Raw genomic sequence first — 27991 nt, forward strand, 5'->3', positions numbered from 1 at the left:
TACCCTTTAAAGGCCCAATTTCCAGTTAGTCACATTCCAAGGCCTCAGTGCATAAATTTACTGGAAACAAAATTCATCCCAGCACACTATGATAAACTGAGCTGTACTAGCTGGCACTTGCTAGTTTCTATTCTGCTTTCCAGATAGTTTTCTGTACCTAGGAGACTCTGCTAGCATTGTTCCCTTCACTTGGAGGGATCTCCTCATTCTGCCCAATTTGCCAAAGGCTGGGTCTCGGTTTTAATGCCACTTCCTCAGAGACACATTTCCTGACTTAGATTAGGTTAGGAACTCGCATTGGGTGTTTACTGCATCTTTCTGTACTACTTCTCGTAAGTCTAATTAAACGATTATGTAACTACTCAATTCCTCAGTTCTACAGTATTATGAATTATTAGATGCATCAATTTCAGAACATTTGTAGTCAGCTACTCTTATTGCATAAAAAACCACCCCAAAATTTGGTGGCTTAAAACAATAAGCATTTATTTCTCTTCATGGGTGTCTGTGATTTGCTGCAATTCATTTTTGAACTCTGGGCTCCTGGCTATAAGCTTAGCTCAGGTTTGCTTCCTGGGTCTCCACATTTTCCATGGAAGAGAGGCTTCCCAGGCCACATATTATCATGGTGGGTGAAAAAGTTTCAAGAAGAGAGAACGTGCAATGTCTACTAAGGGCCTCATCATAGTGCACAGTGATTTTCATGCAATTTCCTTGGTCAACTGACATGGCATCCATGGCCAAGCTCAATACCAATGGGTATCCCCTAGTGGAAGATAAGGCAAAGTCTAAAAGATCAAATGTAAATGTGTAATTCTGTAATAGGGAAATTGGGATTCATAATTTAATCTACCATAACTATAGTAAACTATGTACAAAAATTTCTATAATTTTTACTTAAAATAGATAATTAAAATATGTTTATGCATACAAGGGTATATAATTTTCTTTCACATTATTAGCAGATTCTCTTAGTCACAGCCTAAAGTGCTTTCTGAGCCACTTTGACTACGAACCGTTACATATATCACTTTAGTGACCAGTACTTTAAGTAGGTAGGATTTATAACCTCAATTTTATACCACCTCAGTATCAGTTAGTTGTGTATGTATAGTCTTTAGGTATTTAGGGTTCTATTTATACTCCTACATTTTGTTAAACTCAGACATTTTCCCCCCATAACTGACTCTAATCTTTGAAAATGATTAAACTGAGCTGTACTAGCTGGCACTTGCTAGTTTCTATTCTGCTTTCCAGATAGTTTTCTGTACCTAGAAATTAACAAGCAGTTTTTAACAGATAGATACTTGAATTATAGCCTGAAGTGCACAGAATGGTAGCACTAATCTCTCAATCTTGGAAATTCTACAGTCAGTTTCTAATATCTTTAGGTGTGTTGTCTAGGATGTGTATATATCAGTAACAAAAGTGAATAGAAGTTTATCTTCTGGTGAGTATATTCTCTTCTTAGGTCTGCAAAAATTCAGGGGTTTTTGTATGAAATTAAGCCTTTAATTTCTCACATAATGAATATATGCTTTACTTACCGCCACTTTTCTGAGAGTTTTGTTTCTGCAGTCTTACATTTTTGTTTTTGCATATCCAGTGGCTTTCATTTCACATCATTACCTTGATGCGTAATCATTTGGAAAGCATTTGAAAAACACAATTAGAGCTCTAAGTTTAAAATTTAACCCCATATTATGATAGTAGTACAAACAATGCAACTCAGAAGAGACTTACTTAACAAGAAATATACTGTCAGGTATATCATGCCTTATTCTGATGCCCAAGAGCTGTTATTTCTTCTGACATGGGTTAATTGGCCCAACCCATTGTAACATTAGAGTAATCATATGAAATGTTTCCTTCCTGGGGCTCCCTTACTCCCTGCCACTAGTGTAGGAAAATGATCTAAGGGACACGAATAAGTACCTTTAACAGATCTATGCGACTCAGAGCTGCTTTCTTCTGAGCCTGTATGGATAATCTAAAACATGAGACATGTTATCCATCTCGTCAAGGCAGCAAAATTGCAAGTTCAAGGCTAGTTGGGGCAACTTAATGACATGCTCACTCAATACAAACAAAACTAAAAGGGCTGAGGATACAGCTTAGACTCCCACTCGTGGGATGGGGGAAGTCTTCTAGAGAAAGAAATCAACCCAGAGAGGAGCCATGGTGAGGAATGGGGCCAGATCTAAAAGAATAGCACTTTAGTACTGTATCTTCACAGGGCTCAAAATGATGTCCTAGAACCTTTCAACACATAAGGCAAATTTTATGCCTGATTAGTGTGGGGTAATTTCTGTCCTTTGCCGTCAAATAGAGCCTCTGGACACTACAAAGTCATAATTCTCATGAACAATGTCATGTTTAAAATACACTCACACAACAGCACAGCAACCAAAACGAATTTCAAAATAACTCAAGTTCTTCCCTTATTCTCTTGAACACTATGCAGAGCATAACCCCAGGACTCACCCCCATCCAGTGGTTCACACACAGCAGCTGCTTCAGCTCCTTTATATCTATTTCCAAATTCCACTCACATCAAGATAACTTCCTCCCTCAGTTTAACCCTTTGAACTTTTGTTCCCTATCCCTTTTTCCTAGTCTTATCTCTAAGCCCAAAAGAACTTGTCTGTCAAGCAAGACATACCTCAGAATCCAAGAAAGAGAAGCCAAGCAGGCAAAGGGAGGAAATTCCTTAATAAAACAAGGGCTGGACATGTCCATGCCTTCTTTGTGGTTACCCCACAGCTCTCCTTTTAACCATCTTGCCAGGTAAAAAATGTTGAGCTTCATTTGAGATCACACTAACGTTATTTATTATTTCTGTCTTTTCTTGCTAATACACCTTCCATATACGTTAGTTATCTAATAGCAACTTAAATAAATGAAGATGAAATTGATGACTAAGTATGTTACTGAATTAACGAAAATTTAATATATGAACAAATGGAAAATGAAGGCATTAAACAATTTGGAAAACTATTATAAATTTTTTTTCTTGCAATCCTGGGGATTGAACCCAGGGCTTTACACGTTAGTCAAACGTTTCACCACTGAACTACATCTCAAGCTCTTTTCAATTTTTTTTTTTTTTTTTTTTTTTTTTTTAAGACAAGTTCCACTAAATTGCCTAAGCTGGCATTGAACTTGCAACCCTCTTACCTCAGCCTTCTAGGTACCTGAAGTTACAGGCAGAAAATTTTAAGTCATGATTATAAAGTGTTTCATACCTATAAGGGTAAAACTACACTTCTAAGGTTTAAGACATTCCCTCACATACATTACAAAAATAAAATAAGGAACTTTGAAGAAAAAATAACATTTATCTGTCAAAAGCTTTTAAACTTTAAATAATTTCAGTAGTAGTTAGAATAAAATACATTAACTAGAAATCTTTGTTCACAGGCAACAGAGACCAAATTTGACCACTTGGACATAAATGCATTTTTTTTGGAAGAAGCTGTATAGAGGTTTCCACTAAAACAGCTATTTTATCTTTGAGAACTGCACCCTAATTTTATTTGTGATCTATTTATTCTTCATCTATATGGCTCAGAGATAGGTTTTAATTGATAGGGACCATTCTCATTCCGCCTGCCAGTTTGTGCATGATGCTGCAATGAGCTATGTGGGGGAGAATTCTCCTGATGAGCTTCCAGCAAACTCTTTCTTTGATTGTAGAAAGATACATGAGCAAGAAAAAAAAAAAAAAAAAAAAGAGAGAACTTTTCCCCTGGGTCCAAAATGAAAGATATGGTCCGGACATAATGGCTGGATTGTTGCAGTCCTCTTGTGAACAAAGGAGTCAGCTAAAGAGAAACTAATCCGAGAATGATAGGATAGAAATATGTAGCCATCTTCATCCATTCTTACAGCTGTCTGAAATGAGAGATTTTCTTGATGAGCAAGTCAGTTGGGCCAGGGTTTTCTGGCTTTTTCTCTTGACAGAACCCCAAAGGATGAAGAACAGAACAAAGGGAGACTGAGCTTCAGAGCTTGGGTTTGGTGGAAACCCCAGGAACTAGGTAGGTTAAGAAACAGACTCCACCAGCTCCCTTGGGGGAAATGGTCTGATTGGGACACTGTAGGTCACATGGATTGGAATGGCAACTTTGTCATTTTCTCCCTTTATTCCAAGCAAAATTCAGTTTTCAGATCTGACTATATCTGTAAGGAAGAATTAATTCCTCAGATAAGATTCAGATTCTGATAAGAAGGGTTGGTGTAAAACATCCAAAAATATGAAGAACTGACATCATCAGTTGACTGATTTTTCCCGAGACCTCTTTGGCACAGGTCCCTTGTTTCTTACTATTTATTCTCAGAGAGCTTCTACTTTTCCTTTCTCCTGTCTTTATTTTCTACTTTCCAAAAATCATGTCTTTAAGTCATGCTCTATGCTCTGCTCCTTTGCACGCTTTCTACATATATGTCTTCATTACCCAGGTGTGGCTCTAAGTCAAGCCAGTTTTCAGCCGTGGAACTTCCAGTGGAAGTTTGGAGGTACAGATGGAGGTTGTATTGGAGGACAAGCTGAAAAGTGGAGTTAATACACTCATCAGACAGAGGGAATATGAGTGTCTAGTATCTCCCACAAAAGTGAATTTTATCTTCATCAATATGTATGCATCAGGGAAACTGTTGCTGAATGTGTTATCTTAGTCTCAGTTGATATCCCTCCATGTTGTGACCATTCTTCTTCCTACTAATTTTTTTTACAGTCTCGTCAAATTTTGTAAGTAAATTAGCTCTTCATCCACTACTCAAATTCCACCTTGTGGGCTACTTTTGTACCTCTGAGAACTCATTAAGGAATTCTAGTGATGGATTATTATCTACTCCAGATTGTTGTCCTTTAAAGCCCAAAGCATTACTATAGCTTAATTTTTTTCCCTTTACATGACACAAGTTTTAGGAAGTACTTCCTCCTTTACTAATTGCTGTAACAGTAAGAAAGCAATTTAAAAGACATATTTTCCCCCATTGCAAAAACACTTGAAGAAATTCATTCTTTGATTTTGCTTCCTTACACTTCTGCTTATGCTCTTACTTCTCCTCCTGCCTACCCACTACAAAGACTAACTAGAATTCATTCCTATGCCCACAATTCCCGTAAAGAACAAAGTATGAAATCTCGTCTAAGGGCAAGGGACAGCTTGAGCATCAAGTGACTGCTCATGTAGTGCTGGTTCTATCGCTACTATTACTAGAGGTGTGGTTTTGAGCTGCTTCCTCTGAGGTCTGGGGCCAAAGCTAGTGCTTATCTATAACATGAAAGTGTTATAAAGACTACATAGAATGACAGTAAAAAATTATAGCTAGCAATGTAAACAGTGACAGGAGCATAATAAAATGGGTACCAGATTGTAGAGGTAGACAATAGAAAATCCAAGAGAACAAGTCAAGGACTCAGCTGTGGTTCCTCTCTGATAGAAAGCAAGGATTTCATCAGTGAGCAAAGAATCCCGGGACTGAGACTTAGAGTTCAAAATGGAGCCGGCAAGAAGACTTGCTCTTCCGTTGGAGAGCTATTAGGATTTCTTTTATTTTTTTGTCGAGGCAGATTTGATCTCTGAGGTTGCTGCAGGTCTTAACTTAAAAGAAATTTTACCCCACTGTCTGTCCTTTAAGGCTAAAGGAGAGAATAGTTAATTACCTTGTTATATTCATCTCTCCGAATTTTCTACATAGGCTTTCCCCTTAATTAGCCATCATATGAAACTGAGGAATATTTATTATTTATTGTGTGTATTAAATTTTATGTCTTTCCTTCTTAATTTTTAAAATGGGTGAGTTTATTACTTTCTGTATTCTCTCCTAAAAAAGCAATATTTTTGTTGTTGTTGCTTTTATTATTTGTTTATTTAGTGTCCTTAACTGACTTTTCTTTAGCTCAGTTATTCTTCATAAAAAGCAAGATGGAGCCATGCCTCTGGTATGCTTTAGATTAATTAGAAAAAGCAAATGGTTTCTCACATATTTTTTTCTGATTTTTAATTCTTCTCTTTTATCTTTTTCTCAATTTTAATATATACCTATAAATATCCACTCAATAATGGGTAGGTTATAAGGCTGTACTTCAAGACTCTATAATAATTTATTAAAGTGTATTTTATATAGTGATTTGGCTGTCAAGATAGCATGATTATAGCAATGACTTACATGCACATGGCAGGTCATTGCTGTGCCTCTACATCGGCTCTACGGGGAACATGATATGCACACCTACATGCCAATTTCAATCTTGATAATATATCTACTACAACTCATAAGACTTAGGGCGTGCCAAAAGGGTTAGTCATTTTAAGGCTTGTTTAACTTGCCTGGGAATTAACTGTTAGCCAGAGTGTTCAGAAAGAAAGCATGTTTAAATAATTTTTAGTTAGGCATTATAATTTTTACACTTAGAGTAGTTAACATATGACAGTATCATACATAGTACGTTTATTTTATGCGTTTATGGCTTGTTTCTGAATTGTAAATTCTTTAAAAGCGGAGAACACTTCCAGTCCCGCTTATCTGCCTCCCACCTTGTACAAATTCCACTAAACAATGCTGTACTTGAATGGAAAACTGATCTACGTGTGTCAACAAGATTCACTTGAGAGTTTGCTGCAGCTGTTTAACATCTCAATGCAACAACCAGATTTTACTTGGAAGTGGTGATGCTTAGAAAGATCAGGTCGTGTCCTTTTAAAATGATTTAGATAGCTTTGTATGACAAATCTCTTACTCCAGTTCTATTTTCTTCTCTAACTTCCTTCTCCCCTCCATGCTCTACTTTCTTTTCTGTTTATCCCTCATATTTCTTTCTTTCTTCATACATACTCTGTTTGTCCTTTGTACACCTCACTAATTGTGGAGGGGAAAGAGGCCCACCATTTTCTTTTTTATTATGCTAGGAAAAACAAGCATAGGCCTATACTGTAAAGACCCAGTGGATTCATTTTCGGGGGGGGGGGGGTCTGATCAAAAGGAAAACAGACTTAAAATGTAAAAATTAGATGAAAAGAGGATATATAGGTCAGTTTGATTACTTGTTATTCTTAATTATGTGTAAGTAAAAAATATGTAACTTTAGGTGGACGTAAGAAACTAATGTGTCTGAGAACTTATATAACACTATTTTTTTCACTGAATATTCTACTGGGAAGGAAAACATCTAGAATATTCCCAATTTTGGGGGAGTTTGTTTTAATATTTCTGCATGTATTCCTCTATAAAAATATTTCAAAATGTAAATTTTACTGATTCCATTTACTAAAAATCAATCAAGCTATCATTTGCTAATAAATGCTTTATTCTATATTTTCCAAATCCTTTTCAAGACTGCTACATTATCTATAGATGCTTCTTTTTAAACATAAGGTGTGTGCCTCTAAAAGCCCCTCTAGATATCAAAATTATGGTTGCCAGGACCTGAGAGCCCAGTAGTTGAGATTCTCTAGTTGCCAATGGAAACTTCCTACCTAAATAACTTGAATGTGTAATCTGAAAAAGAAAAAAGAAAAACCTGCTTATCTATTATAAGTAAACACACTCCCTTTGTTACATGGTATGCAATTAGATGCATTTGAAATAAAAGGTAAGTTAAATCTGAAGTCTCTGAGGCAACAATGTACTATTTTAAAGCCCAGAGTGTCAAATGTTGTTTTTCAACTCACTACCAAAGGGTATTTCACAGGTAATTTCTGAGGGCTGATGTGGGCTAATTATTAGCTACCATACCCTGCCTCCCATTCTAAGTGACTATCTACTGGCAGAAAGACACAGCTAGAAGTGTTTTGTTTCATTTGTCCTTGAAGTTTTTATCAGCATCAAGAAGGTGGACTGAGCCAAAGTTAGAAGAATTCTAGAGCTAAGCAAAAAGCGACACATTTAACAGCCCCCATTAATTGGGGGCCGTTACATGATTAATTTGAGAAAAACAGAAGAGACCGATTTCTTTACAACTCACAGTTGGATGCAGCACACTAAAAGTAATCCTGTAAACTACATTTTAAATCTTCAACATATTCTGAGCAGATAAAATAGTGGCATGATTGACCAAACTCCTTTTAAAAGTACACATATTACGATGCATCATAGTTATAAACAGATGGTATTTGGCCTCCTTCCTATTCTCAACATTTGGAATTTCTAAACTATGTGAATTAAACAATAATATTTTATAAACATACAAGGGATTTTGCTCACTGCTTTGTTAACATAGAAATTATACAATGCTGACATTTATTTAAATTTTAAAAAGTAAACAACAGTGTGCATTGAAATAAAGCAAACTAAAATCAACATGGAGAAGTATGTTCTGTGTGCCTATTACCTACAATGGCACTGGCCTTTTTAAGGGAACACATAATGGGTTGAGGGACAAATTGTAGCCTAGACGGTCCTAATCTTTTGTACTCCAAAGGCTCATTTAACACCTCTCTGTAAACAACGGATATTTATACCATAATTGGCTATTTGACCATCAGTGTTGGTTTACTATGTAACCTGCTATTATGGAGTTAAAAGAAGTTCCCCTCCATTGGCTCAGCAGCTTTCATACTAGTGAAAGTGTCCTCACAGTTTTAAAAACACTTACACACGCAGGAATCAGTCTGACACTTGTACTCAGAATGAGAAACATTATCACGATATCAATAAGTACGTATTTTTTTCTTTGGGGAATATTATTGCCAGAAAGAAAAGGAAATGTATCAGATCTTAATGTCATTTCCTGAGATTCTTTTCTAAAATTAACGCCTTAACCCTTGAGCCACAGTTTGGAAGGAAAACTCATCTGCTGAGTTGATGTACAAAATACAAGGCACTTGGTTTCCAAACACTAGTCTCAGATTTGCAAAGTTGTGTGGTGATGAATAAATAATAAATCAGATATTTCAATCTGTTTTATGATTTTTGAAAGCCCTGCTTATCATTGTTTACCATTTCTCCCAAGTACACTTCTCCTGTATTGTTGCTCAGCTTTCCAGGCGCAGGCTGATACAGGCCACCCTGTCCCAATCTGCCTTTATCCTGGGACTGCTCTTCTCCTATTTTAGCAAACACAATCATCCATATCTGTAAACCTATAGGTTGGGGTATAATTGAATTCTAAGGAGGAAGATCTTAAGCAGCAGAAGTCAGGGAGGGTCACCAACAATGTAAACTAACGTATCTTGCATTTGGTCTCGGGTGTGCACTTTTGCGTGTAAGGTCCACTAGTGTACAAGAGGGAAGATTATGCCACAGCTTACACAGATAGAAAGCCAAGAAGCAGTCTTGAAATCACGAACAAAGGGTATTTTTCTCCTACACATACAGTTCTCAATGTGCACATCCAAATACATCTTTAATGATAAATAACAATATTTGTGTGGGGGAGACTTCAAAACAACCAGAAGTTTCAAAATAGTAAACATTTTCCTGTTTTCCAAAAATTTAGAGCAAATGTGTGACAAATTAATGTAATGCCTTTAAATAGTCTACTGTCAAATCCCATTTAAGTACTCTTCCGCACTCCTAAAATAACCAACTAATGGATACGAGAGACAAAGTTTGTAATTCAAAATACAGGCACGAAGTGGGACAGGGAAGCACCCGGCCATCACACTACTCAGTACACCAGAGAGCCAGGGAGTAGGGTTTAGGTTTATAGTCACACTCTGCCTATAGTGTCCCAGTGTCCATCTCCTGTTTTCTCCTGGGGCTTGCTTAAATTAAAAAAAAAAAAAAAAGGTGTCGAGGGGAGGGTGTATACATCAGTATTTCTGGTTTTGCTTGGCCCATCTTCCTCCCGTGCATTCACCGAGGACCGAAATCAATGAAACAGACGCGGAGGGAGGGTTCTGCCCCGCGGCCGTGCTCCTGCTCCGGGACCCGGTCGGTGGGAGCCCGGGCGCAGGGGGCTCCCTGCCCGGCGCACGTCGCCGGGGCGCTCGGCCCCAGTGTCGGGGCGCGCGTGTCGAGCGTGAGCGCCGCCGAGACCCCGCTCCGCGCCGCCTGTTTTTGGCTCTGCGCTGTCGCGGCGCAGGACCGGCGAGCAAGGTTCGCCGCGAGTGAGGACCTGCACGTCCCTGCGCTCGGCTCCTCGCGCGGCAGAGGTGCGTGACTGCCCGCGTCTCTTAAGCAGGACCGAGCCAGGCGTCGAGGGCGGTGACGTCGTCGGCCGAGCGTGGCTGCCGCCCAGAGCCCGGCTGGGCAGGAGCGCGCGGCCACAGAGGTCCCCGGCCATCCCGGGCCAGGCTCCGGCCCGACCCCCCAGCGTGCGGTGAGGCAGCCCGGAACTCTCGGGTTGGCTCCTCCTGCTCCGGGCAGTGTGGGCTCAGCTGCTCCGACGCTGGGCACACGCTGCCGAGGGGCTCGCGGCCAGCAAGCCGGGGGTGCCTGGTGCGCGCTCCCGGCGGCGAACTCCCGGGCCTGGACAGCGATCCCGCCAGTCCAGGGCCAGCGGCACGCGACCGAAGCGGAAGACCCGAGGAAATGGGGGGAAGGAGAAGAGACATAGCAAGCCCCAGACAAGGGATCCTTAATTACAGATTAAAGGCAACAGAACCGAACACCACATTTTCCATGTGTCAGCTGACGGCCACGACAAAAGGAAGCAGAACGCTGAGGGTGTGTTGGGTGAGGAGGCCCTTCACCCCACTCTCCGTGCAAATGTAAAATGCTTTTGGTAGTGACTTTGGGTAGGTGGTGCCCGGGGCCAAATCACAGCTGCGAGGGCGCCTTGGTGTAGGAGGACAGTTTGCTGATGCACCCAGAGGTCCGGAGAACCTCTCACAAAAGAGACTATAAATACTCTGCTCCAGCACATTTCGCTTCTTTAAAACTGCATTACTCATACAATTTTTAAGTTTTAAATTTGGTGTTTAAATAAGTGTTGCAATTTATTATCTTTAGTAAAATACAAACACACACACACACACACACACACACACACACACACACACACACACTTTGTTTTGCAATTACGCACACACTTTGTTTTGCAATTTTGCAGATTCCATTTTATTGGCCTGGAATCACAGCATTAGAAATGGGGCGTGGGGGAGAAGCCAAACCAAGTGAAAGCCAGGGAACATAGCTGCAAGAATCAGACAGTCCAAATCCCCCTCCATGACTCCGCGACTCAAACGAAAACGGAGAGATGTCTGCTTTGATTTCTTTCCTTTTAATTAATTAGGATCTCAAAATGATTTCTACCTCATCCTGGGATTTAAGGCACAGGATTCACACCAAGATGTCCTGAATTCTGCATGAAAAGTGGAGAAGTGTGCAGAATCCCCAAAGGCCACCAGCTGACAATTACAAACCTCTAATTCCATGCCGAACTACCAACGTTAAAATCAGAGAGCCGACCTGAGTGCCACACACAGGAGCACCCTTACACAATTTTTCCCTCTGGTTGCAGGGTCAGCTTTAGAAAAAGAAGTGTTTGTCTCTTTGTTAGCAATCTGTTTACTTTCACAGACAACCATGAACCGGGTTGAAGGTAACAAGGCCCTCCCACTCAGTCACTTTACCAGTCTTTGCAAGAGAGGTTGTCTTTCCATTTTTTATTTGTAGTGCCCCCCCTCCCACCAATGTCATTTTCCTTGCAGCACTTTGGGAAAAATTTTTTTCCAAGTGCTTTTTCATGTGGTTCCAGTTAAGTGATTTGCCCACACCCCAAATAATACTACTTGCCTTCAAGATTAATAACTGCATATCAATAATTCTTAAATACCTTAAGATCCATATTTTCAATTTAAATGATCCTAATTTTGGCCTAATGCCTGAACCAATGTATATGTGCACTGGTTGCCAACCAGATGACAGTCCCAGGGCACCCTCAATAGGAACACCATGAAGTTTCCTCCATGGTTGAAGGCAGAAAGCCTTTCTTCTTTCTGACCTTTCCAGGAAGTAGATGAACAGATCCACAAAATGATGTAAATTACACAAGTTTTCAATCCTCTCCCCTCTTATGATACATATTTAGGAAACCTTAAAAAAATTTCCTTTTAGGCATCGAGCCCTTCTATGATTTAGCCACTTTCTCTCCACTTTTTGGCTTTATCCTTCAGTAACATAAATAATGTAAAAGAGCAAATTAGGAATTTTTCTTATAGCTTGCCTGTGTTTGAGAGGATCATCCTGTTTCAGTTGATTTAGGCCAGTTGTTGTTAGTTTGTGTTTTTACCACCCACCGAAGAGCAGCACAGAGTTTAGTTTATATTAATAAATGATGTTCATGACTAGGCGTCTAAATGCCAGAGTTATGATTTATTTTTTTAAATGGGCAGAGAAAGAAGAATGGCAATAAAATGAGCTCCTAAATCATTCAAAGTCTTTGGCTTCACACATGTATGTGGGACTTCTGGAGTCTGCTTAGTTTTTGAATATACCTCTTATTTCTCCTTATTCTCATTGACTAAACATTTGACTACCTTTTTCATAGTGTCAAATCCTGTTAATTATAATTCAGTTGACAGAAGGCATTATAGTTTTTTCTACTTTCTAAGTGTAACTGTCCCTATTCATCCCCCCCCCCACTAAGAGTTTCACAATAAATCCCTGCAAAAAATAAATTAAAATCTGCAACTTCAGACACCAAGGAAGAGAACATTAATCCACTTAGTAAAATACTCAGAACTCCCCCTCTCCATTTGGGCCCTTCTTAATGTAACATTTAGTAATTGCAGCTGGCTCCTTATACTTCCCTCCCTTTTTATTCTGAATCATATTGGCCTTGTTTAACCTTCATTTCCTTTTCTACCCCCCACATCTGTCCACATACTTTTCTTTGACCATGTTTCTCTCTACTGCCTTGAGTGAAGGCAATAAATGAAGCTTTCTAAAAGCTTAATACTTTCTGATAAAATTCATCCTACCTCCCCATTCCACCATTAATGCTTTGTACAGTTTTACGTATACTTCAGTGATACAGTTACTGCTCTATATTTTCCTGATTGATTGTTAAGTTATGCTGGCTTTCAGAGATGCCTCTGTAATCCCAAAGTAAAGGCTTTTCACTTGGTGTGCTCCCTGCCTTTGGAATGCCTTTCCTGGCAAGGACAGGCATCTTGCTTTGACTGTGATTCTTAAGTTACAAATTCAAAGCTAATTTGTTTAGTTAGGTTTCTTCTATGAAAAGCTCTGTTTCTCACTGTTAAGTGCGCCATGATGCTGCTTAGTTGGAGGGTGTGTTGTAAGTACAAGATGTAATATACTTATATTGTACTTGATTATCAGTTTTCAAAAACAGCTGCATGCTTTGATATCTGAGTAAGGAAATATCAGAAGATAATATACCATTGGTATTTATTACTCTATAATTAAGGATGTGTCAGTGTTTTCCTTTAAATAACTCTATTTCCAGAAATTCATATCTCAAGCATAAATTTCCCTATGAATTACAGTCTAATACCATATCAGAAGTATCTTCTTTTAAAGCTATCCCTCCCCTTCCTTTTCTTCCCGGGGAAATAAGTTTCAGGATGTAATTTCTGGTTATGTATTAGGGATGAGAGGAAGCAGGCCCAGCACTGCACAGTGCAAGGTGCGGCTGCTGTCACCACCTGCTCCTTCTGCTCTTCAGCCTTTTGCACCAGGTGACAGCACTGGGCTGTCTTTTGCAGTCTTGCAGCTATGTGGATGAGCAGCTTCATCATTACATGATTTTAAAGGTGACATGGAGTCATTTTTTCAGAAATATTAAAGGTGCCAGAGCTGGAAATTCCAGTACCAGAAATCACTTCTTTTCTATTGCTCTCTTTATGGTCATCTAGAGCATAAATAGGGCCAAGAGAAACATGAAATAAATTTATGATAAGGAATTAGCAACTTATTAATCCATGCTGCTTCTGATAGTGAATGGTAGAAGGAGCAAAGATGGGGAATTACAGAAACAAATGTTTTTCCCTCCTTCTTTAAGGGCTGCTCCTCACCAGTGAAACTATCACCTACAGAAAAGAGCTTCGAGAAGTTTGAGTTTCAGACCTGCCTCCACTGCCACAGGACCTAGCGGAAGTCAACTTCACCTCATGCCCTTACTCTCCATGTATCTGAAATGGAGGTCACAAAAACAAATGGTTACCAGGAAGGCCAGAGGAGTCAGCCAAGTATTTTAATCCAACATAGTGCAAGACCACAGGAGAGGTGGGCATGTCACAGGGGATGCAGCCTGGATGCTTCCCTACAAGTGGAGCAACAGTTATGCTGAAAACACTTAAAATACTGGCCATACTGTATAATCTTTCATGTCCCTTTCAATACTAACAGTGTAGGCTGCAGTGTCTGCTGCCTTTTGTCATCTTTTGCCTGGTGGGAAGAGAAAAACGAGAGAACTAGGAGTCCAGGGGAATCAGGTACACAGAACTTACGCTTCCTGAAAGGTCCTGAGGTGACAACTACAACATCCGATGCAGGAAAGGCTTTGTTTTTCTAGCATGCTCTGGCTTCTAAATATGTCACGATACAGTGCCTCGATTCTCTTATTGGTGAATATACATTTGCATATGCAAAGAACTTTACATTTCCAGAGAAAAGATACACTAGTATATATTCCTACTAGGAGTCACATGTTCCAGTGTAGACTTTAGTCTACTATTCAAACTAAGAGTTGAAAATCATAATCACAGAGCTGTGGAAACAATAAGGAATCACCTAGGTAATGATAGATAATTTGAGGAGCCCTGAAGAAACTGATCCCAAATTCCAATTTAGGAAAATGGGCAATGTAAGTGAGGATGCTGGCCCCTGAAGCTGTATGTGCCTCATGTTTGATAAGAGCATCTTAAAGACCCTAGTGAAGGATCCCCTTCCAAGAGAGTGGCAAGACAGGACACAGTTTACCCGAGTCTTGAGGAAAGGGGACAGTAATGATCGAAATGGGCAGGATGGTAGGAGCTGAGAGCTCGTGTGCTCTACCACGCAGCTCTGAATTTTTCGAGATTAAAAACTGGGTTCGTTTAACATTTGCATTTATTCTGCTCTCACTACCCTTTAAAAGAAATCTGTAGAGCTCTAGTGTTACGTCTTGCATTTGTAATGCCACAGGCATTGGAACCCCTCAAAAAGGAGCCTATAGACAGTCAAGTCTGACACTCTCCAAAGTATGTCATCCAGTTTGAGGTGAAGTCCTTGGATTCCGTCATGTGGGGAAGTATTGTCAGTTAGAATGGCTCTGTCACTGTCAGAAGCAAATGGCTTTCTGACTTGATTGGTAGTTCAGGAAGCCAACAAATGCAGAGGATGACCAGGTAACAAAATTACCCTTATGCTTCCCAAAGTATTTGTAACTCCTCTTGAAAAGGTCTATGCAATAGTAACAGCTAACACACACACGCACACACACACACACACACACACACACACAAATCCATAAAATATCAGTAAGTCTCTATGTACAATGACTTAGTGTAAGAAATAAAATGCCTATTGTAAGTGAATGTCTCTCCCCTACTGATAACCTGGTTTTTCCACCATCACTCATCTGAAATACTCATTCTTTAAAATTCCACGTTAATTCCTATCTTTGGTTAATAATCTTTATTATTTTTATTTATTTATTTAGAGACGGGGCTTGTTTTGTAGTGCAGGCTGGCCTTTAGCTCACTATGTAATCGAGACGAGCCTCAAACTTGTGACAATTCTCTTGCCTCAGCCTACCAAGTGCTGGCATTACAGGTGTGTACCATCAAGCCTGTCTAAGTTTATAATACTTTAATAGCCTATATACATACCTTTGAGGAGCAGGTAGAATTGCTTGCATGTTTTAAAACTTTCCAGGTTATCTTTTAATGAGTAATTTTTGAAGAGAGGGTTTATTATAGAAACATTGGTTGTCCCATATCTCAATCTAGACTTTAAACTGCAACAGGTTTATGACAGTAACTTATACTATCTTTTTTGTTAAATGTAAGATCTGATAACAAATATTGCCTGTTTTTTCATCAAAACAGAAAAGCAGTTAGGTAATGCTTTTCAAAAGTCTGCTGAGTAAGAATCACAGAATTATGCTCACATTAAAGGACTGTATGGCTGGCTTGGTGGCACATGCTTGTAATTCCAGCACCCAAGAGGCTGAGGCAGGAGGATAGAAAGTTTGAGGCCTTCATTGATTATATAATGAATTATAGGCCAGTTTGGACTGTATAGCTGGGTCCTGTCTCAAAATGAAGAAAAACCCCAAAACAAACACAAACACAAATACATACAAACAAACAAACAGGATAACATGAACCATAATTTAAAGACTGATTCTATTACCCATGGAAACTATCTGAGACTTACATGAAATTTTTTTTTGTATTTCATAATATTTCTGGGTAGCAGATGCTTTCTCAAAAACAGATTTTACTTTTAAAAATACCAAACATAATTAACACCTTCAATATAAAATGAAATTTTTGCTTCCAGATGCATTTCAAGGTATTGAAATTAATCTCTGCAGCCCCTGATGGCTAAGGGTTCCCAATGATGATGTATTCTATTACCATATTTATGTGGCATAATTGAAAAACTGAGAGTAAGAGCAGACATTTAAATTTAACTGCATTTGAAGGATGTGTATTAAACCAGGAACATCTTGAAAAGGATCTTAATGCTTTCCTAATCAATGAAGCAAAAGGTTAAGAACATAGCAAAAATAAATAGGTTTAGTGCAAACATTCTAGACACTGCATGAAAGTCTTCATAACAGTCAGAATTCTATAGCTACAGTGGGACCTTGGTTCACGAACTTAATTCTTTCCATGATACTGGTTGCAAACCGAATTGGATGAGAACCGAGTCAAATTTCCCCATATGTCAACATTGAACCTAACCACTGAATTTGATTTGGTTCTTGTCCAATTTGGTTTGCTGCCAGAATTGTGGAAAGAATTAACTTCAAGAATCGAGGTACCACTCTATCCAAAATTAAATTTGTTTAATGATTTTTTTTTTCTTTTACACTATACAAAAAGAAAGAAAGAAAGAAAGAAAGAAAGAAAAAAGACAAGACAAGAAAAGAAAAAGACTTAGCTCACAGTTTCAGAGGATGAAAGTGCATGAGCAGGCAGTTTCCTGTGTTTGGCTTCTGGTGAGGTTCTTCTCGGCTGGGTCACAATATGGCCGAGAAACAGGAAGTGAAACTGGCAGCATGAAAGAGAGCCTTACTTTATGACAATCTGCTCTAGTGATCTCTTTGAAAGATCAGCATTAATCTTTCCCAAGGTGATGACTTAAAAACTAAGCCCCTACTCTTAAAGTTTCTACCACCTTTTATATCAACATACTGTGGACCAAGCCCTCAGCATAGGAACCACTGAGAACTGACTCAAACTGTGTAAAAACATAGCATAACTGAAAGATGCCTTAAGGTGAAAGTACTATTTTCAAAAACACATCACCATGACACCTTTCTGTCTTTGTGTTGTACTTTCAACACTGCCTCTTCTTTATTCTATTTAATGATTTTTTGAAAGAACAAGAGCTGTGTTTAAAAAACAAAAAATTTCAAAAAATACTAAAAACAAAAAATAATGTTGGTGTTTGATTTCTCCTGACTATATTTCCAGTTATCCACTCACTTCAGCAAAAGATTGGGTAACTTATTAACATCTCTTTCCACCATGTCATGGGTATTGAGAGATCTATGGATACATATGCACAAGAGATATGGTTGTATCTTTTTAAATGTTTAGAATTAATGCTTTGTTTTTTATTGCTTGGATCCACTAATCCCAAATCTGTCACTTCAATAAATTTCAAGAAAGTTTTTACCTGGATGCAGTGATGGACACAGCTGAAAACAAAAATCTATTTGAATATGGGTATAAGAAAAAACTCATACAAAGGAAACTTTCAATATTTGCCAAAATCAGAAAAAATTAAATGTTTTGGATGTAGCCTCTGAAAGACATTTAATGGACTTCTGTTCATCAGTTAGGGAGAAAACATATGGGTAGTTGTTGCACATATAAGATCTTATCCACCATAAATATGAGCCCACTATTTTCAGGGTAGAAAAATAGTAAAAATTGAATACCATTTTTTGGCTGTGATATTTACATAATTTTGAGAAGTGTCTTTTATGATACAGCACATTTCTGACTGGTTTATTGTATTAGAGGATATAAAGTACAACCTTGCCCAAAAGAAGTTGTCTATGAACATTTTATCCATACTCATATCTTAGTTCTGCTCTCAAATGGTACACCCCTGGCAGATCCCAAGCTCCATAGATTTGGACAGGAAGTGATTTTGAGATAGTTCCCAAGCCCTTTGTTGTATGAGTGAGAAGAGATAATTTTTTCATTGATTTCTCAATAAGCAAAGATTAGAAAGCCCATTGTATACTATGGATCTCCTATTGGATGGGGGAAAAAGTAACGGAATTGTTTCTGCTTTTTCATCCCTTTGCTTTAAAATTCCCAGATCTCATGAATTTTGAAGCCTGCTTGCTTTAATCTGCAAGACCTCTATCCCATCAGCTCCCTCATCTTTGTCTAGTTTCTGCTTTTGATTGTGTTGGATCTCAAATGGGTCCCATTGGACTGAAGCATCACTGCCCATTCCATCTTCAACACTTGCTAGACCACTTAGTCCTCTAAAAGCCTGGGAGCCAGACTTGGCATTATCTATCCACCTCTCTCTGGCTGATACTCGCTCTGTAGTGTAGAGAACTTACTCATTTGAAGAGCTAGGAAAGTTACAATTTACCTGTCAGTAAACAGAAGATGGTTTATCAACAGACTTTACCTTAATGACTACAAATGTTTACCTTCTGCCTTCCAGAATGCAAAGAAATTCTTGGAAATGTCATAATATCTTACAAACATTTGCAAAACAGATCCTTGTTCATCTAGAAAAAAAAAAACAATTGTATTCGTTGTCTCTGACACATGGAAAACATTCAGTGAGAAACATACAGAGATATGTACACGTAAATGAATATGCTAATTAAAACTTGCAGTGGGCACTTTATTAAAAATTTATTTTACAATCTAGCTGTTCAAAACATCTTTATATCAACAAATACAGCAGTTTGACTATTGGAATTGTAAGTGATTTATCTTGAAAAGGTTACACTTGTCGCAGGATGCAAATATCTTTGAAGAATATTTGTATCAAAATTACTAGCTTTATTAGAAGTATTTTGATCTCTCTATTTTTATCTCCAGGAAAAAATGAAAAAAAAAAGTATCTCAGTGTTCATTTTTTGATAGGCAATAGGGCTGAACGACTGTATTTGCTATGTTTGTCCGAATTACAGCTGTTTATCTTGCAAGTTTCTTTAAGATTAATTAAATGCAAATGTAACTCTGTGAATCATGGGACTACCTGCCAGACCTCTTATTAATACCTCACTTAAAAACTCCTGTGCCAGAGAGTCATTAATTTGCTCAAAGAAAAGTGCTAAAGCAGCCCTTTGCCCACAAACAATTCTGAGATGGCTGCCCAATTAGTCTGGTAGTGTTCTGATCCTCCTTTCAGGCCCTGTGGCCCTTTGAGGACACAAGAAGGCTCCGATGATAACCTGGCAACCTAGGTAGAAACCCAGCCAAGTGTGAGCGTTTGAAGCTGCAGTTTGGCTGCCATCGTGTCGGCAAAAAGAAAGAATTCAGGCACCATGTCATCCAGTACAAAGGATAAAAACGGATTCAACCGGAAATTCAATGTGGCACCACATATGGGATACATGAGTGCAGTTATACAACAGGCCACATTTTTTTTTTTTTTTTTTGAACAGTCTCCTACATGTGATGCCGAGGACATGTGTAACCATCATAACGTCTCTAGGAATCTGTATTTAATTTGAGTTGGGGTGGTGGCAGGGATTGGAGATCTGAAGCCGCCACAGGTTTGTGGCAGATGGCTCTGTGTCAGCTATGACAAGCAGCCAGGCTCAGCTTCCTCTGCAGATTTTCTTTTCTCTCTGATCAGGTAAATATGGGCACACTCTGGAAAGTTCTTCAGATTCTGCCTTAGGCTGCAAGTTTGTGACTTAGCCCATCTGTCACAAATCTTCCCTAGGTTCTGTTGTAAGCAGAGACCTGAATTTACTACGTAGTGCTGCCCAAGAAAACGGAGCCATTTCACCCTGTAATAAGGGGAGGGAGAAAAGAGAAGGCAATGAAGAAGCATGATCAACTGAAACACCAAAGCAGGCTGAAAATTCACATTGCAAATGCACTGGCATGAGGATGTCAATTTACTTCAAAAGCCACCCAGTAAACGGTCTTGAGTCCCATGACCTCAGGAAATCACACAATTGGATGGGTTTAAAGTATCTTTGTACTTCCAACTATAGGAGAAAGCTACTGTGTTCTGCAAATGGGTACATACTACCGCACATGTATTTCCTGGTTTATGTTAGTGGATGACAGCTATTAGAAATTTATCATCCAACTTCTAACTTTTATAAACATAAGAAGTGCAATACTCAATACAGTTTTTGGTAATGTGAATTTTACTTTTAAGTGATGAAGACACAGACAAACGCCCTTACTGTTTCATGGAATTTATAAAGGGCTCTACATTTACAAATGTGTTTATATATTCATTATTTTATTTTAGCAGTACCTCAGGGGTCGACACTATTATGATTTTAAAATGTCTTCCTGATTTGCAGATGTAGTGGTCAAGAAAGCTGCAAATGAGGAACAAAGAAAGACAAAAGCTCTAACTGATCTTACTAGGCCGAAGCATCCCTATATTGCTAAATGTCTTGTTTTGCTTTTATTTTATTTAGTTCAAAGGAAAACTAAATCAAATAAAATTGAAGGAAGAAGTGAGAAAGGAAAGGAGAAAAACAAGGAAAAGTGGAAAGGGGGAGAAGGGTGGTAGGAGAGAAGTTCAGTGAGTCTCAGACCAAGGTTTGCCTTAAATTATGCTAGTACAATTGAGAGAATTTTACAAGTTCTTAAAATGTCACAAACAGTTAGGTTTTCATTTTTAAGGAAAAAGTAAGGACTTTAAAGGCATGTTAATACCAGTGAGGAACACCTTGTTCATGTCTAAAGTATAATCTCAAATTAAAAGGGGACTCTAAAGTGACCACTCTCTTGAAGGAAACTTAAAGTGGTTTGGCTGTAGTTCAGATAGATGTAGCCTGACATAATTAAGACAACCACAAATGGCTTTTCTGGGCATAGAGTTTGAATAGTAAGCTTAATCATTGTTTGGAATTAGTTTTAGGCAGAAATCTGAAAATTTTTCTGTTCTCCAAATAACAGCAGATTATAAAGAGCTCTCGGATGCTGGACTTGATGAGGAAAACAAACTAAAAATCAATGACTATCATCTGAGAAATCTTAAAAAAACGACAAGTCACTCAGAAAACCAAAAAGAATAGTCTCTATCTCTGTCTGTCAGCATTGCTCAACTTGTAAATATAACAGAAAATGAGCAATAGCATAGAGCTGAAACTCTCTTTGCTCGTCCTGGTGATATCTAGTTTACACAAATGCTCTACACCTGCTCTATATTCCATGCTGGTAACAAGCAACTATCATCTATTTCGAAAGCATTTTAAAACACAATGATTAAATTATGAAGTACCAATCTCAAACAACTGTTGGAAGTTTCCAGTAAGTAAAATCATATAGTAAAAGTGATGCCAAAAAATTTCTACTTTATGGTATAGAATTGGTTGAGTAGGAAGAAGAACTATTGTAAGTGTAAGAAGTTAATCTGCGGTTGATTATTTTATGATTTCTTCTAAAAACTTGTGTGTGGGTCAGGCTTAGTGAGCTAAGAGAGTTCCCTATTAAGGATGAAGTGAAACCTAGTTTTTCTATGCAAGTTCATATTCCATGCATCTGCTTGATGTCCTGGAAGACAGGTTCTAACCCTACAAGGAAGTCAGAGTCAAGGACCAAAGCGTGCATGCAAACTTTCATAGTAGTCTTAGAGTATTAAATTAACAAAATGGTTTTCTATTTTTAAAGATTATTAAGAAATATTTAATTTTTCCATGAATTTAATTTCTCTAAGAATTCTAAGAAAAAATGTTTGTGTGTCAGACAAAGAAAGACAGAGGCAGTGGCAGAAACAGAGGCAGAGTGAGACAGAGAGAGATAGAGAGACAATGAGACAGAGGCAAAGACAGACAGAAAAAGAAAATGAGTGCACACTTGCAATAAGACGAGGAATTTAAACATCTCAGGCCTGAAATAATTTCAGGTAAGAAGTCCAGGACAGAGTTTGAAGTAGAGTCACTTTAAGAAAAAAAGTAAATTCTGTATCTGCTTTTTGGTTGCTAGCATTCTGTTTCAAATCTTGCTTCAAGTTATAGCCCCAAAACTCTCACTCATATTGAAAGTATAATGTCTCATGTGAGAAGTAAGCCAAGTGTTAGTAGCCTTATTCTAGTCATTAAATTTCTAAGTGTGAAACCATATGAAAAAATTCTATCCTAAAGTGAACTCTATATGATAAGAAGTTGAAATGATTTTAAAATGTAAACTTTTAACAACAAAAAAAGAGTAAGGTGTAAAAATGTAAAAGGAACAAATTAAAGAATTCAGTGACATTCTATCCTTTTAGATCTTAGCAACATATGTTTTAAAAAGCAAAACAGCACTGTCCAATGAATAAATCTTTAAAAAAAAAAAAAAACTAAATCTCTTCACAGAACACACAAAAGATCCTCTTCCACTGCATAAGAAATGTAGGTAAAAGGCTGCCTGACAGAAAAGAATTCTCAAATATACAGAGAAAGCAAATCGTACCTGAATAGTGTATGTTTAGCCAATATATAAGTTAAAAATTATTATAATTTACTACAGCTTCTAAAAGCATTTTTTACTTGTTTTGGAACTACATCCTGTTTTAACAAATGGACTAAATCTGTGATCTTTCCTATGATTTTTAAACTTTTTAATGCCTTTAACATATCAGTTTTTCCTAAAAGTTGCATCATAAAGGTTTGATTACTTATAATTTTAGATTTCTTTCTTTAATTTTTTAGATCAATTTGCATAGTACATTATTAAGATCTATGAATCAGGACATATATGAAAATGTCTTACAGATGTATAACAAAAATTTCATGGTAAGAGTACTTAAAACTGAATTATACATATACATTCTTATAAATGTTTACAGTGAATTACTAATTTAAAAAACTTTATGATGGAGGGCTTGTGATGTGAAAACTAAAAATACCTCTAAGTATTAAGACATAATGACTCACTGAAGTAACACTTAAGGTATGGGTTATTTTTTAAACTTCATAAGGAATGATTTTATATATTAACAGCATACTGGTAAGAGAACATTCTTTTAGAATTTTTCCAGAAATTGTTTGTAAAATAAATAATTATAGCTATGTTATGACAGTAACTGTTTTAAGGTATTTCAACTGGAGATCTGCTTTCTTTTCTAACTAGAGACAACTTGTTGCAGTGACTTTTGAAACAGTTAAAATTTGCAGATGTGGAGTAACAGAGTTAATAAGACCTAACCTGCAACAAACTTAAAAACTGGTAAATTTTATGGTAGAAGTATATTTGTGAATACTTTAGCAAAAATTTATCTGAAGGAAAAAATCATTAATTTACCCATGAACTCACTGAAAATAGGTTTGTACTCTATATGTAAAATGAATCATTTTGTACTAATACTGAATTATTTCTTCAGTATTCATACTCTGCATTTTTGAACAGTCTAGCATACAGGAAACTATCCAATTAATATCTTATACAAGCAAAATTGCTACTGAACTTTAAAAATTAGGAAATACTGGGGAAAAGCTTGGAGACCTGTCTTCTCCATGAGGCTCTCTGTATACACACGATACAATAGTATTGACTCAAGGACTGATGCCGAAGCCTGGAACGGTGCAGTCAGCATTTTAAACTATTACGAGCTACCTTCTGAACCATTGCCAAGTTAATAGACAATGAAAGATAATGAGTTTGAAATTGGGTGTTAAATTGCATTTTTGGTTCTCTCTTTTTTTCTTGAAGTTTAACTGTTTCCTGGAGAAACAAGTCATGTTTTGATATATCACTATGTAAATATGTATTTTAGGTCATAAAAAAAGAAATGTGAGAAAAAAGGGCAGAGAACATTATTTTATGTAGAAAATTATATATTAACACAGGAAAATTAAGATATATTGGATTATAAAACTGCTACATTGCAAACTATCCTGAATTTATGTAAAACAAAAATACTATATTCAAAGAATATAAAAAGGTATATTACTCATGGTCAAAAGCCATCTTTGAAACTCATAAAGCAGATTCATTCTACTTCAGTTACTTTGACTTTTAGTGGGGCCTCTTTGTGTTGTGATTTCAACAATCTAAAATTCTGGACTCAAGAGAAAAAAGATAATAACTGAGGGACTGAATGATGATGCTGTTTATATATACTGTTTGCCTTTTGCCCTTGCCAGTCAGAGATCAAACTGACTATGTTAATTCTAAAAACTGAGGATTTTTTTGTCATGCTCTCAAACTGGACAAGGGAAATATTTAACTTTGGAAAGTGATCTTTCAAGCAGTTAAAAAATGAACACCAAACTTCACTGATGTCATTCACCTGAATTTTTAAGGACTGAACATTTCATTATGATGGGAGAAAGGCTTATCCTCATTAGGATAATTGTAGAATCTTTCTTTCCTTTTAAACTAATGAGTTACATTAATCCAAGTTCATTTTTATAAGCCTCTTGGGGCTAAATGTAAAGGACAGTCATCTTAGAAAACAATAAATTTTAAAAAAGCATGTATCGTGCATTAAGTGTACGTATTTCATACGACCTAGGTTAATACAACTGGCATCCAGTTTAATTAATCCTTGTTAGTGTAACAACTAATATCCCTCCCTAGCATGTTTCCTTTAAACATTAGTATGTTAATTAAATGTTTTTTTTAAAGGATTTTTCTTTGTACTTTAATACAGCATTTATACCACGTAAATCTTTTCTCAATAACTACCTTATAGAGATGTTTTCTTATAATATCTGGTCTCTTGCAGAAATTCTGGAGCTTTTTTGAAAGCTGTTCAGGTGTAGAATACAGATATTCAGCTGCAGGAAAAACAGATACATTTTTAATGAAACAAAAACCTCAAAGCACACACTCGATATTAGTCACTTTACTAATTAAAAATGCATATTGCTCTGTGCCGCCTTGTGTTTTACATTATTTAAGCATGATTTTATAAGGTTACCTCAGCTCACAAGGATGTTTAATGCTAAATAAGACTATGTAGTTGTTCTGTTTAGACATCTCCTTTGGGTGATTAAAATACATTATTCTAATGTAACACAATGCATATGTGATATATTTAGTGATGAGAATTTTTTCAAAGAACTGGTACTATAGCCGTATGTAGCCTGTACAACAGTTGCATATTATTAACTACTCAATTGTTTAAATAATTTGGTGTGACTCTCAGTCCTTGATTTTTTCTGTGTGTATCATTTTTAAAAATTCTGTAAGCAATTGTAGCAACACTGATCTGCTTATAAAAATCCATCATAATAGGATATGTATGCTAACAATGAAGAATGCTATTTGAAAACTTGTTTTTTTGTTATCTTAAAAGAACAGATGGTAAATATAAGCTTACTCTAATGTATTAAAACACATAAAATTTTCTTTAACACTAACATGTTGACTTGCCAAATAAACAATTGCTCCTGCCTAAGTTTATTTTCAAACTTTCTAATTTAGTATGAATCACGTATTAAATCACAACAAAGACAAAAGCACATTACAGCAGCTACCTGGAAATATTTCAGGATAAACCAAATCTTTGGGACAAAGTGGGTAACAACCACAGTACACAGCTTCCAACCTAGAGAAATATAAGAGAGAATAAGAATATATTAAAAAGACATTACTATCATAACCAGAAAGTGGTTTTGATTGTCTAAGATAACACTATGAGCCCAGAGTTAAATGGGTCAGAAAACATGGTTGGCAATACAATCCTAAAAGCCAAAATTGCTCTTTTGAAAAGATTTTATTGATCATATATGAATTTCATAGAACAGAACCAACAGCATATGTTTTATTCAGTGAATTAATCAAAGCGCAGCGCTGCATTTTTTTTTGTTTTTAAAATACTGTTTAACACATTTTATAATCAGCAGATAAACACATGTAACAACATGGTAAAGTATGGACAGCTTTTCTTAATAATGCTGCAAAGCCTCAGAATGTTCATTTTTCAAAAAATGTTTAAATAAAATGGCAAAATACTTAACTTCAGCACTGAAGCCGTAGAAGTGATCGAGACACTTTTAAAAGGAGCAGAAAAAAAATTTACAATCTGTTGTGATGGGGCATTTTCATTTTAAGCTCATGCTTTGAAACAATTTGTTATTATGCAGAATGTAACTCTTTTCTTGAAAAAATTCTCAGAAAGACTGCTTTAATGTACATTTTTTTCTTACTAAAAGCTGAGTCCCCATTCCATTAGATCAGAAATGAATACTTTTGTTATTAAAGAAACAGAGAAGTTTCACTTTGTGAGAAGCTTTCCCCATGGAAACACAGGGGAAGTTTTCTGTATATCCCAGTGAAAAGGGTTAAGGCAGACGGAAGGTGCTGTCGGCTTTCCAATGGCTGAGTTAGGGCTGCATAACAGCTATTGATCTGACATATAATAAACTTTAAAGATACCACTGTCATTTCTGTTGGCTAGAAATTATGCAGTGAAATTCAAAACACTCTTTAAAATATGTTTATTTTATGAGAAACTTTGAATTGCATCCAAAATGTTGACCAAAGGCTGAATTTATTTTGAACTGCAGATTTTTTTTCAGCCCAAGAATAATTTGAAGTCATGTCAATGTTTACCTTGTTTATTTACAGTGACAAAGTACATGCAATTTAAGCTGTTTTTAAGTGGGTGATGTTTTCCCTGTTTTATTATGCTAAACTGAAATTAAAGGAAAAATATTTCCTTTGAGCTGCACATTCTGGAAAAATACTGAGTTCAAAGTTTTCCTTGAGAGCTGATAGAAGTTATAAGGTAATACAGTCAAAAGGCATGGATTCTACTTACCCACTATTAGCTTCAGAATAGAAGATACAGCTAATATTTTTTCTCTAAATACATGGGACAACATTACCACTCTTATTGTAAGCATATCTATGAACTACATTCTACTGTAATATAAAATATTAATAAAAGTTTTGAGCAAATAACTCTGTGATATGTTTCATGAACCAAAAGAAAATATGCACTTTATCCGAGGACCTTCAGCTTTAAAATGCTGTGCCAACTGAAAAGCAAATACATATGAACATTCACTTATAATTATATAAAATCAAAAGAGTGAAGTCACAGGCATTTCAGAAAGTGCACATGTTATCTGCTTTTTAATAACGGATTTGAAATAGAGTGTTCTGTTCCCCGAAAGAATATCACAGGCCAAGTTACATTTTGAGTCATTGTATGAGTATGTACCATGCCATTTCCAAAAAAGAAAAATCCACCAAACCCCAAAAAATCCCTCTGTAGTAAAATACTGTGCAGTAAGATAAGAATAGCATTATTATTTGATTTAGGAAGAAAAGAATTATAAATTTTGGATATCAATTTTTAAATTGTCAAATTCATAGTTCTTTTTCTAATTCATCCAGAAACAACCATCGTATCTTCTGGGTATAAAATACAAAATTTTATTACATTTATTATTTAGCAGGATTATTTTTGAAAATACATGAAATAAACTATGTTATTTTCAAACAAATTTAAACATTCACTAGCATAAGTTTCTTGTATTTTGTTATTTTGAAGAAAGTTCATCTCATGACAATAATGCAATTATTCATCATTTCAATTCTTATGCACTACCAGTTAAATAATAAATAGAGTTCCAATTGATCTATTGTTAAAATGACTAGTAAATGACCTTTTTATTCCAATTAACAAATCATCTGCTAAATCTATGAATCTTAATATTCAGATCTATTCACTTCAATTCATACAATTTATCTGCAAATAGTTGTTGGGCTTTTGATTCTAAATATAATTAGCTGATAATTTTGCT

At 36.7% G+C, this 27991-nt stretch overlaps 1 protein-coding gene across 16 annotated transcripts in view; it reads right to left on the reverse strand.

Moving 5' to 3' along the window:
• Gtdc1 (glycosyltransferase like domain containing 1) overlaps positions 1–27991 on the reverse strand; it is a 472440-nt gene that overhangs the window by 76479 nt on the left and 367970 nt on the right. For 10 of the 16 annotated variants that reach the window (XM_063259040.1, XM_063259037.1, XM_063259038.1 and 7 more), the window contains 2 exons: positions 25715–25785; positions 24921–25012 (listed from right to left, as the gene is read on the reverse strand). In XM_063259040.1, coding sequence (XP_063115110.1) covers positions 24921–25012; positions 25715–25785 — 163 coding nt within the window. Of the gene's footprint in view, positions 1–10982; positions 18833–18930; positions 20072–24920; positions 25013–25714; positions 25786–27991 lie in introns of those variants that run through there. The other 6 variants (XM_063259046.1, XM_063259043.1, XM_063259032.1 and 3 more) reach the window with 2 other exon arrangements.

The sequence above is a fragment of the Cavia porcellus genome, unplaced genomic scaffold (genome assembly GCF_034190915.1).
Source record: "Cavia porcellus strain 051 isolate PalLab524CR breed Dunkin Hartley unplaced genomic scaffold, mCavPor4.1 scaffold_12, whole genome shotgun sequence".
In the NCBI taxonomy this organism is placed as follows: Eukaryota; Metazoa; Chordata; class Mammalia; order Rodentia; family Caviidae; genus Cavia; species Cavia porcellus.